At 43.5% G+C, this 12,465-nt stretch overlaps 1 protein-coding gene across 3 annotated transcripts in view; it reads left to right on the top strand.

Annotated features, from left to right (window-relative positions):
• The window catches only part of CDH1 (cadherin 1), an 81,580-nt gene that overhangs the window by 40,658 nt on the left and 28,457 nt on the right, over positions 1-12,465 (top strand). For 2 of the 3 annotated variants that reach the window (XM_036897668.2, XM_036897669.2), the window contains 4 exons: positions 6,277-6,506; positions 10,000-10,143; positions 10,242-10,397; positions 11,131-11,275. In XM_036897668.2, coding sequence (XP_036753563.2) covers positions 6,277-6,506; positions 10,000-10,143; positions 10,242-10,397; positions 11,131-11,275 — 675 coding nt within the window. The remainder of the gene's footprint in view (positions 1-6,276; positions 6,507-9,999; positions 10,144-10,241; positions 10,398-11,130; positions 11,276-12,465) is intronic. The other variant, XM_057493586.1, reaches the window with a different exon arrangement.

Here is a 12,465-nt window from a genome sequence, read left to right on the forward strand (position 1 = left end):
AAAGCATTAGCCCAAGCAGAAACAGGAGTAGGAAGCAAAAATACACTGCCACGGTGACTCAGAGGCACAAGTGACCCTAAAATGAAGGGGTGTGTCAGGGAGGATCGATCACCTCTTTATCCTTGCTGTCTCCTCTTCGCAGGGGCCTGGGCCAATTTTTCCTTAACCTATGCCTCACTGCTTTTCTCTCCGTGCATCAACGCCCTGCTCTCAGGCTCAGCCTGTTTTGATGGGAATAAGAGCAAAGGAGACTGCTCCTTGCTTCTTACCCAGGCAGCATTCATTGTTGCCTTCTGTTAGGGGGTGAGTTAAATGAAGACAGACACCCCTTACAGTTCGTTCTGGGCAAGGACTTGTTGGGAAGCTGGGACAAAGAACTCAATAATCTTCATGAAAGTGAACTTCCCATCCCTGGGGTCCTGCCTGCAGGAGAGATTGGATGGGGTGTGGGGGCTCCAGCTGATGACACCACTGGTGCCCATCACACGGGCTTTGTGGGCACACGCTGCAAGTCGTGCTTCTGCAGTGTGATAGTCCGAGCTGCTTCTCTTCCCCAGAAAAACGTCTGAGGTTTAAGCTGGCTGATTAGAGGAACTCTGACTTACTTTAGTAGGTGTAATGTGGTGACTTAAAGCGGAACATTCTTGAATCTGAAGTTTAGAACTTCTCCCTTTGCTTGGCTATCTGACTATCCTTGTTTTTTGGAGGCCCCAGAACTGGGTTTCCAGGCAGTGTTTGTTCAAGGAGAAGAGAGGGCAGGACTGGAGGGGAAGAGAGAGGCAGGGGAGAACTTGCTAATACTATTCTAGTTACTCTCCACTTGTCCTTTTCTTTTGTGTGAACTAACTTCCTGGTATCCATTCAACTTAGTAACTTGTCTTGAAAATTGCTTGTGAATATTAAGACACAGACTTCTCTGAGCCTCAGTTCCCTGATTTATAAGCTGGGGCTGCTAAATTCCTACCTCCCAGGGCTGCCGTATTTCATAGGCTATTAGGTTGTCTTATTGTGCACATGGACACTTAAAATTAGAGACAGTCCAGGACCTTAAAGAGAATCTTCCTGGTGCAACTTGACTGTCCTCAATACTCCGAGTGTGAACAAACTGGAGGCCCGGATGCCTTCCTTCCCTCCCATCTTTTAAACATAAAGTTATATTTTCTGCTGAGTGTGGGTGCTTGATAAACCCATAATGTTGAGTAATTTCATGGACCCCCATCACAGGAAGACATTCCAGAACATCCCAGTGCCATCAAATAAAATAGAACCTAGAAAGAAATTTTATAGGTGGTGGTATCCATGGAGAAGAATTGTGGTTTTGTGGTTGGAGCTTGAAATACCACAGCTAACCAGCCAAAAGAAACTTCTGCCTAGCTGAATGATATGTCTGTCTCCCAGGATTCCTTTCGTTAGTCAAGTTAAATGTCAAGTCTTGTATCCTGAGTACTGAAGTTAGAAACCAAAGCCCTTGGTTTGGGGGTACACAACGGCAGCATGACCCCCAGGAGCCTCAGAAGGCTGTCTGATCTTGCCCTTGAGGTTGTGTGTTTGACGTTCTCTTCCTGAGGCTCAAGTTCAAATGATCCTTGAAAGAAAGCTAAGTGCAGTGTTCTCTGGCGTTAGCTGTGGGAATTGTGTTCTGATGAGAGGGAAACAATCCATAATGCACGCCTTTGTATGTGGTGGGGGGAAATTCTGCTTTCAAGCAGTTGGTTCTAAGAGACTGAGTTATCCCACTAGTTACCCAATAACCAACTATGGTTAGCTGGCTTTGACAGAAGGCCCCCGTCCTTAAATCTCAGTATCTCCCAGAAATATTTAGAGGCTTTTGAGACTGCCTTGTTCCTACCCACTCACATTCCAGTTGGCTGGGCGGGGATGGGAAAAGAAATGGAATCCTTAAGGCAGCCTCTTCCTGGCATGACAGCAGTTCCAAGCAGAGAATCGCTGAGTGCTCAAAGCCTGCCTGGGACTGAAAGCTTTTCATGAAATGGGGTTTCATTTTTACTTGAACTTCAGTCATCTCTTCCAGGGTCTTCTGATTAAAGCCACTACTTCTGCCAAAGAAGCGAGAAAACAGGGTGCATGTAGGATAAAGAATAACATGCAAGAGTCACAATACGTTAAAGATAGTTTTAAAAAGTCATTCTCACTTTTGGCATCTTAAAAAGTAACTCACCATAATTGCAACCCATGACATAATGCAAAGATGTATAAGGAAAATGTTTTTTTTTTTTTTTTTTAATCTGCCTTCTACCCCTACTCCAGCCACACAGTCTTCCTACTTTCACCCAAATTACTGTTATCCTCATGGGGTGTAGATTTCCACACCATTCTGGAATGTCTTTTTCATGTTTTCTTTCTCCCTTAATACGCATTCCCTTTTATTATTGGTGGAAGGCCTGTCCTTGTTTTGCATATGGGAACCCTGGTGAAGAACACTCACTCTGGGGGCCAGGCAGCCCAGTGCCCTGTGCCCACCAGTGTATCCTGGAGAGCGAAGAAAATGGGGAGATTGATGCCTGCCCCAAAGGGTGGCTGGAGTTAAGTCAGAAAGTCAGACATAAAGAGCACAGTGCAGTGTCTGGCATGTAGAGAGAAGCACACAGCAGAGGGGTTTAGTAGCATGAACTCAGGCTGTGTGGGTTCCAATCCCACTCTGCCACTTGAGAGCTGCCACAGTTTCCCCATCTGTAGAAAGGGGACACCGATACTGCCAACCTCACAGAGTTCTGAGATTAAGTAAATTAATATTTGTAAAGCGCTCAGAATAGAGCCAGACACAATGTTCTACACACATGTAAAATATTAAGACAATCATCAATAAAAGATAGTTGAAGCTATTAGTGGAGGCTGTAGTTTCTGATGGTGATGAGGACAATATTATTGTGGTAAAAAGATTTTCCCCATTTAGAGTTGGCCACTGGGTTCTCAGCTCTTGTCATTGGGGTTTGGTTGCTGGGCCAAGTAACCAAATATCTGACAGGTTTAGGAAAGGAGGACATGACGATTTAAAGAATACTTAGTCTCTTGCTGCCATTATTTTTGTTTAACTTTTTATTGTGGGAATGGGCAAATATACCCAATCTCCATGTAGCCGTCCTCTGGTTTTGAAAATTTGCCATTCCTGTTTACACCACGTCCTGGTGTTAGCTTTCAGTGTGGTGCTAACACGCTGCCTGGCCCTCGTTGGATGAAGCCAGCTTCCCTGGGCTGGAGGTCCCCCCTAGTCTTAGCTGTAATTTCTGATTTATCAGCCCAGAGGATCAGGTTGCTCAGAAAGATAATGGGCTGTAATGAGCACCTGGCAATTCAGGCTTGGGCTCCCTGTCCCCACACTTCTGTCACTTCTCAAAGGGTGGGGCTTAGCCATTATTAAGACTGGGTGCCTCAGAGCAGGTTAAGTGCCTGCATTAAGTTATTTGCGTAATAACTTGAGGCCGTTCCACTTTTTCCGGCCGCCACCTTTGGCAAGTCCAGTCATGCTTCTCCCAACTTCCACTGTCCAGATTTGGGCTGGCTGGGGAAAGGAATTCACAGTGTGATAAATGACAGGAAGCTTTTGTTCCCTGCTTATAGGACAGGCCCCCAAACACAGTCTGGTTGCCCCATTACTTTGCTGAGGTGAAGTTGGGGGGAGGGTTATTTGAAAAACGTCTTGTTTTGCTAGTTTGAAAAGAATTTCCTATTTTAGTCATAAATGGTGTTGTCTCCCCAGCCTTTAAGGACTTTGCATTTCTTCTTGCTTCTGTTGTTATTTTATGGTCCATCTGTTCATTTAGCAAATACTTGTCTACCAAATGCACAAAATAACCATCTCCTACCTGGATTGCTCTTTCACTTTCAAGATGGGATCACATTCACTATTTCAGTTAATCTTCACAAAACCTGAAAGAGGCTCTATCAGTGGAGGTAGTGTTGATGTTTCAGAAGAGAACTGAGGTCCAGAGAAGGTGAACATTTTGCTTAAGGCCACTCAGCAAGATTATGGTAGAATCTAGGTTTATAATCCAGTGACAGACTCTTAAGACCAGCCCTTCCTTCTTGTCATTTATTATAGCCTATCCCCACCCTCTCAAGTTTGGGAAATGAGTTGTAGAACCAGCTTAAAAGGTGAGGGTAGGTATGGGGGCATGGTTTTTAGTTTTGTACAAACTGGGAGAGGGAGGGTTGGGTGAGTAATAATTCAAAGGACCCAGCTCCCTTCCTATGAACTAACTCTTCTTGGTTTGGCTGCTCAATTTATTTGTCAGGTAGCAGACTCCTAGCTACTGTATGATTGGCCTCAGAGTTCTACCATCCTTGGATTCTAACTAGGAGGCAAAATAATCCTTTAAAATGGCCCTGGCTCTAGTACGGTCTCTCCAGGGCAAGGGAGTGCCAACCGTGAGACTAAGTAACTCATGTTAAGGGCTAGTCCCAGCTCTGCTTTTTACTAGTTATAGGATGTCAGGCAAACTTTTTTCTCTGAGCCTCAGTTCCTCCATCTTCAAAATGGAGGTGATCACAGTGCTTATGATCCTGCCCCAAACATGATTTTATTTTTCTGGAAGGGTGAGGCCGTTGGCTTCAGAAACATTTGTAAGAGTGGCCCCTGGTGGAAGAAATGAAAACTGCATCACAGATGACGAGGGCTTTCTGGCAAAGACTTGATCATCATGAATATAGAAGTGTCTAGTTGTGTAAAATAGGGATGAGAGCAGGAATTTTTATAAAAGAGCACTTGGATGGCATAGAAATTCCACTGGAGGAGTGCAGGGCAGTTACCCAAAGAGGAGGAAAACAGGCCAACTTGAGAGTTTCCCGGAACGAACTGTTCATTGATCTCTCTGCCTGGGAAGCTCTTGATCCAGGTTTCTGCAAGGCTGGCTCCTTCAGGTCTCAGCCCAGATTCCTCTACTTTAGAGAGGCAAGCCCTCACTATCCAATATAAATTACACCTTCCCCAAGCTCCCTCCCCATCACTCTCATACCACCCTCTTTAATTCCTTTGTATCTAGCACTTACCACATGAAATGATTGGTTTCTTCATTTGTCCATCTCTTCCACATTAGTGTAAGCTCACTGAGAGCAGGGGCCTTCTTTATCTTGTTTACAAGTTTTTCCTTAGAGCCCAGCAGAGTTTCTGGCATCTAGCTTGGTGGAAATCTGTTGAATGAGACCTTTAGGACACTGATGTTCAGTATAGGCACTTTTCACCATAGCTTCTCCAGCTTTGGGTTTTAATACTTTTTAAGTTTTAATACTTTAATAGCAATAAAGCTTTAAATAGTCTGTTACAACATTGGTCATAAACATTCCCCAACCCAAGTAGTCCTTTTCTGCCTTTTGCATTTGTCTTGATACCCTGTATATATGATCACGTTGAAGACATTCCCATGCACCCTTCATTATCTCCTCTGACAGTGATCAGTTTCTCCTGTGTGCTTCAGATTGCAAGCAGGCATTACTACCTCTTTGTGCCTCAGATGATAAGTATGTAATCAGCACTCAATAAATATTTAGTTACCAGTGTCTTTAGTGGAATGCTTTTGAGGGAGGGCTGAATAAATGATTAACCAAAGCTATGTTTGTTTTTAAAATTTTTATTGAAGAAACTTCAATATAATGTTTATTATGTGCCAGGCATTGTTCTGTGTGTCTTAAAACAACCCTAGTAGATAGCTGATGTTGTTGCCTTCATTCTACAGATGGGTAGATTAAAGCATAGAGATTAAATGATTTGCCCAAGGTCACAGAGCTCATAAGCAGAGACAGTCTGTTCCAGAGTCCATATTCTTTCAACCTTTATGCCATGTGCCTCTGTCTTATTACATGCCACTGTTCATTCAAATGTAGCCTCTCTGTGGTATTTCACTTACCTTCATCTCTCAGCTTTTGGACTCAATAGGTATTCTGTCTGAGTTATTTCAGTGGTCTGTTTTTATACAGTCAAGGGCCATGGGAAGGAGAGGCCCCTTTAATATTACTGAAAAGGAAAAGGTAACTTTCTAGACAGATTAACGTATTCACTTTACAAGTAGATGAGAAAAAAAATCAGACCACACTTAACAGTCTTTAGATGTTACCACACTAGTATTAGATGATACCACACTAATGATGATACCAATTACTTTGGTATCTTTGCTCTTCCGTCACCAGACTGTGGCTTGTTCTGCTTGTACTTCTCTCATGTGAGTCAGGCTTTTGGTGGGTGAATTCGGGTTGCCTTCGAGAAGGAATGCTCTTGTCTTTAGTTTGCTCAGTTTCCTAATGGCTGTGATTTATGCCCTGCAGTGAGTTTCGAAGGATGCACTGGTCAACCAAGGACAGCCTATTTTTCTGATGATTCCCGGTTCCAAGTGGGCCCAGATGGTGTGGTTACGGTTAAACGGCCTGTGCAACTTCATAATCCAGAGATGAGTTTCCTTGTCAATGCCTGGGACTCCAGCCACAGGAAGCTGTCCACCAAAATTATACTGAAGGCCGCAGCCCACCACCGCCACCCACACCGCCACCACCATCACGTATGTTGGAGCATTTCCTGAAGTTCAGTATTAGTCTGCGGCCTAATCCAGGTTTCTCCGCTGCGGTACCATTCACATGTGGGAGTGGATAGTTCTTTATTGTGGGGTTGTCCCATGTGTTATGTAATGGTCGGCAACGTCCCTGGCCTTAACCCGCTGGATGGATGCCAGTAGCACTCCTCTAGTTGTGACAACCAACAATGTCCCCAGACACGGCCAGTGCCCCTTGTGGGGAGAAATCACCCCTAGTTCACTGGTTTGACTGAACTAATTCTCACTGGGGAGTGTTTCTGTTGGGTGGAGAGGGAGTGATGGCAAGGGGTCTTTACCCTTTTCTCGCAGGTAGTGTAGCATAGTGGATAAGATCATGGACACTGTCTGGAATTGAATCCCAGCCCTGCCATTTATTAGCAGAAAATGATAAGATGATAGCAACTGCCTGGATTAACACATGTGAAATGCTTGAACTGCTAGGCAGATAATAAGTACTCAGTAATTGTCACCTGTCTGTTCCTGGGGGAAGAATGAACAGCAGGTCAATTCTTTGATCATTTTTGCCCTTTGTGTTTCTAGTGGGGAGGGTCTTGGCAAAGAAGGGGAAGAATGAGTAGGAAGCCCTTGCCCCACTGGACTATAATCTCCACAGGATCCTACCCCATTGTACTTACGGTGCCTGGCTTTTGGGCTGGCACATCCTAGGAGCTCAGTAAATATTGAATGGACAGATGATGGATTGGCCATGAAGGAAAGAATATGTCTGCCCAGGTTTCTGGGTCTTGCTACATAAGCCAAATGCCTTTGCCAGTTTCTAAACTGCTCCCATGGTGCTCCTACCAAAGTGTTTCTCTAGGGGACGCTGGTTATTTCCTCCTATGGCCTTGGAAGTGTGAAACATGTTGTAAGTGCCAAGGGATTTTTTGGCTGGCTCTTGTTTTTTTCCCCTAAAGACTGTTGAGATTCTAGGAAATTAATAATCATGATCTGATTTTCCTCCCTGGTATAATTGGACAGATCAGAAAAATGAGGAACATAGTAGAACTATATTAACATAATTCTCTTGACTCATGACTCCAACTTCCTCCATCATTCATGTAAGTTCAGTTCAGCACAGGGAGTTCTTGCTGGGCAATTGTGCGTGGAAGCATCTTAGAACCAAAAGACAGTTTTGAGCTTGGGTTTTCCATTTCCTGCCCACTGCCACCTTTGCATCTGCCTCCATATCTTTTGTCTCATTGTTAGGTTCAAGTACATGTTACAGAAATACACACATTATATGCAAAGTAGTGTGTTTCTCTTTCAAGTTAAGCAAGTCCAAGGGTGTCTTGGAATTCTCAAATTATGCTTACATCACGTGGGCTAGAACTTGGCTTCATGGCCATATGTAGCTGCAAGTGTAGCATAAAAAATGTAGCCTTTTACAAATAGTGAATCTGTGGTATCTTGCTACCCTGATGGACAGTGACTGCATTGGGGTATGGGTGGGGACTTGATAATACGTAGTAATGTAAATGTAGTAACCACATTATTTTTTCATGTGAAACCTTCACAAGAGTGTGTATCAATAATACCTTAATAAAAAAAAAGAAAGAAAATGTAGCCTTTTACTTGTTCACACTGTTGGATACAAAACTGAGATAATGTGGAGAGAGATTTTTTTTTTTGTCTTTATTAATTAAGAAAGGAAGAATGGTTGTTGAGTAGTGGGTGACAGCTCTGTTACAGCTGGTTTGATGCTCACTTAGATTTTTCTCTAGTTCAAGAGACCCTTGCAAAGCCAGGTGGTCCTGCATTAGGAGAAAGGGTATCAATCTTACCTTCCGTTTAGTTCATATAAGGATACATCTTATATATTTTAATTTGCTGCATTATGCATCTTTCATATATATAATTTTTAATTAGTCAATTATACCTCAATATAGCTAGGGGGAAAAGAAGAATAGATCTAACTTTCCAGTTCATTGTCTCTTTTATTTTGAGGGGTGAATGCCATGTTCAGTAAGTTTAGGCACAATTCCCTTTACTACCACACATGAAGATGTTGCTGTTAGGTTTTGCCAGCACGGTGTTCATCATCATCGTCAGTCTGTGGAATGCTGCTGTCAGCAAGGCGTGCTCTTTGTCTTCCTCCTCAGGGTGGCAGTTGAATCTGTATGTATTCATCAGTGCCTAGTTGCTCACCGTAGTTGTATAAGATGGTCATTTTTAGGCTTAGGATAGAGTGTGGACAGTCAGTTCAATACTTTGTTCCTGTGCTGGTGTCAAACCCCAAACTTGACTTCATTAAAGGTGTAGCTCAGTGTTTTCCAACCATCATCTTCATCATTACCATTTATCATTTATTCAGGCACTGATCTAAGTGCTTTATCTGAAGTACTAGTATCTCACTTTATCCTTCCAAGAAGGCTATGAGGTAGATACTAATAATATCTCCATTTTAGATATTAGGAAACTGTGGGACAGAGAGGTTAAATAATCTGCCAAGAGGAGAGGTTGCCAAAGTGAGGATTCAAAGCCACGCAGCCTGGCTCCAGAGTCTGTCGTTTGCCCAGGCGGCTCTGCTTCTCTAGGAAATTGTTGCAAGGATGCAGGCGGTGTGTTGAGTGGCCATTATGCAGGAAAGCAGGACTGAGAGGCGATGTTGTTTGGTCGCATCTCATGTCTGTCTTGTGCATTTTGAATAAAATTTAAAAGCCAGGAAATAGGGCTTGAATCACACTTGGCCAACGGTGCTCAGTGATGATGAGGAGGGAAGGGGATGGAATTGTCCTCTGGAACCTTTACCATGTTACCGCTAATGACTTTAAAACACCGAAACAATGTGGCAGGTGTTTTTTCCCATCCTCAACTATCTTATTTCCCCGAGTGTGCATAAAGTTATCTTTATTGCTCATGAAAACTGTTCAATACAAGTCTCAAAGGGTGTTTCAAGTTTCCATCCCAACAGCCCAACAGCTCTATTAGAACAAACGGAAACCCTATAAATGCAATGGCACAATGAGATTAAGGAACTTGTATCGATTACAAAGTAGTTCTTGTACCAGTTCCCAAAACTTAACTCATTTTGACTGATAGCTCCACTTTGGGGTCCTATATCCCTAGGAAAAACATAAAAAGAAAAGAAGATTTAAGCACTTGAATATCTAGTTGCTGAGTAAGCTCTGATGTGAAATCATCAGAGTATAATATTCTATTAAAAACAAGTGAGATATGTAGGCTTAAAATAACTTGTAAAATAATATCAAACCCTCAAACCTGCAATCATATGCGTAATGATTATTTATACTCTGGACACTAAGAGGGATCAAAAGAAAATGTCGTCTTTTAATGGCAAAGAGGTTCACTGGGTTTTGTTCTGGCTGTTGATTTTGTCATTAAGTTCAAACCATAGCCTGCCCCCAGGAGGGTGGAGATGCCGTCTGGATAGGTGGGGCTGTTGGGCCTGTATTAACTCTCATGAATTGTCTGATTTTGCTCTCCATCTCCTTCCTTTTAGGACCCTCCCTCTGGAACCCAGATGGAAGTGCTCACATTTCCCAACCCCCACCAGGGTCTCAGACGACAGAAGAGAGACTGGGTTATTCCTCCCATCAGCTGCCCAGAAAATGAGAAAGGCCCATTTCCTAAAAATCTGGTTCAGGTACAGAAGGAAGTTGTCCATTTGGCAGAGAGGGACCAAGGAGAGGAAGGGAAAATCCCCAGTGTCGGGGCCCTTCCTTGCTAACATTTTTTTTTCAGATCAAATCTAACAGGGATAAAGAAGTCAACGTTTTCTACAGCATCACAGGCCAAGGAGCCGACAAACCCCCTGTTGGTGTGTTTGTTATTGAAAAAGAATCAGGATGGCTGAAAGTGACGGAGCCTCTGGATAGAGAAGAAATTGCCAAGTACATTGTGAGTATCTTTTAGAAGCTTGTTAATGATGGGGCCACACCCTTCCAGGATTTTTTGGTCAGCTCCTGTTGGATCTCTAGCTCAGATGCTCCGGACATGTGAGGAGCTTGACACCTCTAGACCTGCTGATACGGAGAAATGACAGAACCTTGAAAGACTGGAGGTTGTTCCTTTTTTTCTTTGTTAAGAATAAAGAAGGAAAGAGTCCTTATGCGTCATACATGAGTTTAGACCCAAGATGTCAATTTGTTCTTGGTGCTAAAAGTTCCTGGCCCAAAAGAAGAGGCCAGTGATGATGTTGGGAAGCAAAAATCATTTTGGGGCCTTGGTAGCAGTCTGAGCTAGGAGGTAATGCATTGATGCCAAATAGAGAAAAATCTGTGGGAAACTGTAGCCTGGATGGCCAGAGCAAATTTTGCCCTGCTTGGAATAAGTCAGGAGTGTTTTAGGCTTCCACCTTTCTGTCCCAGGCCCGAGCTCCCCGGCCCTCCTGTAGGCCGTGGGAGCTCTGGCCTGGTGGATGTGTTCTGCAGCCCATGAGTCTATTTACATGTCATGATCTCAACCATTATCATGACATCGTTGAAGCAGCAGCATGTGTAAGAAAAGTTTTCTGCTGGGCATATCCGTCCTTGGGTCTCAGAGAGTGGGAAGGGGGAGCTCTGCTCAGGCCCCTCCCCACTTCCTCCTCCACCTTGTCTGGACCCACATAACCCTCACTTGGCTGTTGCAGCTCTACTCGCATGCTGTGTCTTCAAACGGGGAAGCAATCGAGGACCCAATGGAGATTGTGATCACAGTGACAGATCAGAATGACAACAAGCCCGAGTTCACCCAGCCGGTCTTTGAAGGGTCTGTCATGGAAGGTGCTCTCCCAGGTATATCCAATGTGAGGATCTGAATACCCAGAAAGGCACTTAGACTCTTCGGACCCCAAAGTGTTGGGGCTGGTGTTGCGTGTCAGGCCCTTTATGCAGACAGAACTTCTTTGGAAGCCACTGTGTGGGTGTGGGTGTGGGTGTGGAACATCCTACCAACAGAAATACGTATAAAATAGGAGCACTTTAAACACAACCTTCCCTGGTTAAGAAACAGTACCTTTCCAGTACCTTAAGCCATTCCTGATGATGGTTCTTCTCTGTTCTCTCCCCGTAAAGGTCTCCCCTGCCCTGACTTTCATGGTGGTCATTCCTTGGCATTCCTTATCTTTCACCAAGTGCATATTTACTTCTGGATAATATCTTGTTTAGCCCATTTTCCATTGAAATATATGTGGAATCGCATTATTTGTACATGTATTACTGGGATGTACTTCTTTCATTCTATTTCACGTACATAGAGTTCTCCATGTCATTACCCACAGCAATAAGCCCATTTATTCTCATCACTGCATTGTATTATTCCCTTGCATGAATACTTTTATATTCCTGTAAAACCAGTTTATGCCATTATTGATGGAAACTGGGGTGGTTTCAATTTCTTGCCATTAGGTACAGTAATAAGGACATTCTTGGATACACCTCCTAGTACAAATATGCCAAGAACCTTTCTAGGGTATATATCCATAAGAATGGATTGTCCAGTTGTAGGAAGTGTGCATATTCAACTTTACTACATGTTGATAAACTGTTTTCCAAGGCAGTTAAACCAGTTTGCACACACACCTATGAGCAGTGTATATCCTGGATTGTTAGACTAAGCTTTGGCCAATCTGTTGAGTGTGTAATTGTATCTCTATGCAGTTTTAAATTGCATTTCTCTGATTATTAAGAGGCTAAGCATTTTATCATTTATTTGTTGGCCATTTGGATTATTATTTTTTTTTTGGTATCATTTATCTACAATTACATGAAGGACATTATGTTTACTAGGCTCCCCCCTTCACCAAGTACCCCCCACATCCCCGTTCACAGTCACTGTCCATCAACATAGTACGATGCTGTAGAATCACTACTTGTCTTCTCTGTGCTATACTGCCTTCTCCACGCCCCCTCCCACATTATGTGTGCTAATCGTAATGCCCCTTATTCCCCTTCTCCCTCCCTTCCCACCCACCCCCACCATTTAG

The sequence above is a fragment of the Manis pentadactyla genome, chromosome 15 (genome assembly GCF_030020395.1).
Source record: "Manis pentadactyla isolate mManPen7 chromosome 15, mManPen7.hap1, whole genome shotgun sequence".
Lineage (NCBI taxonomy): Eukaryota > Metazoa > Chordata > Mammalia > Pholidota > Manidae > Manis > Manis pentadactyla.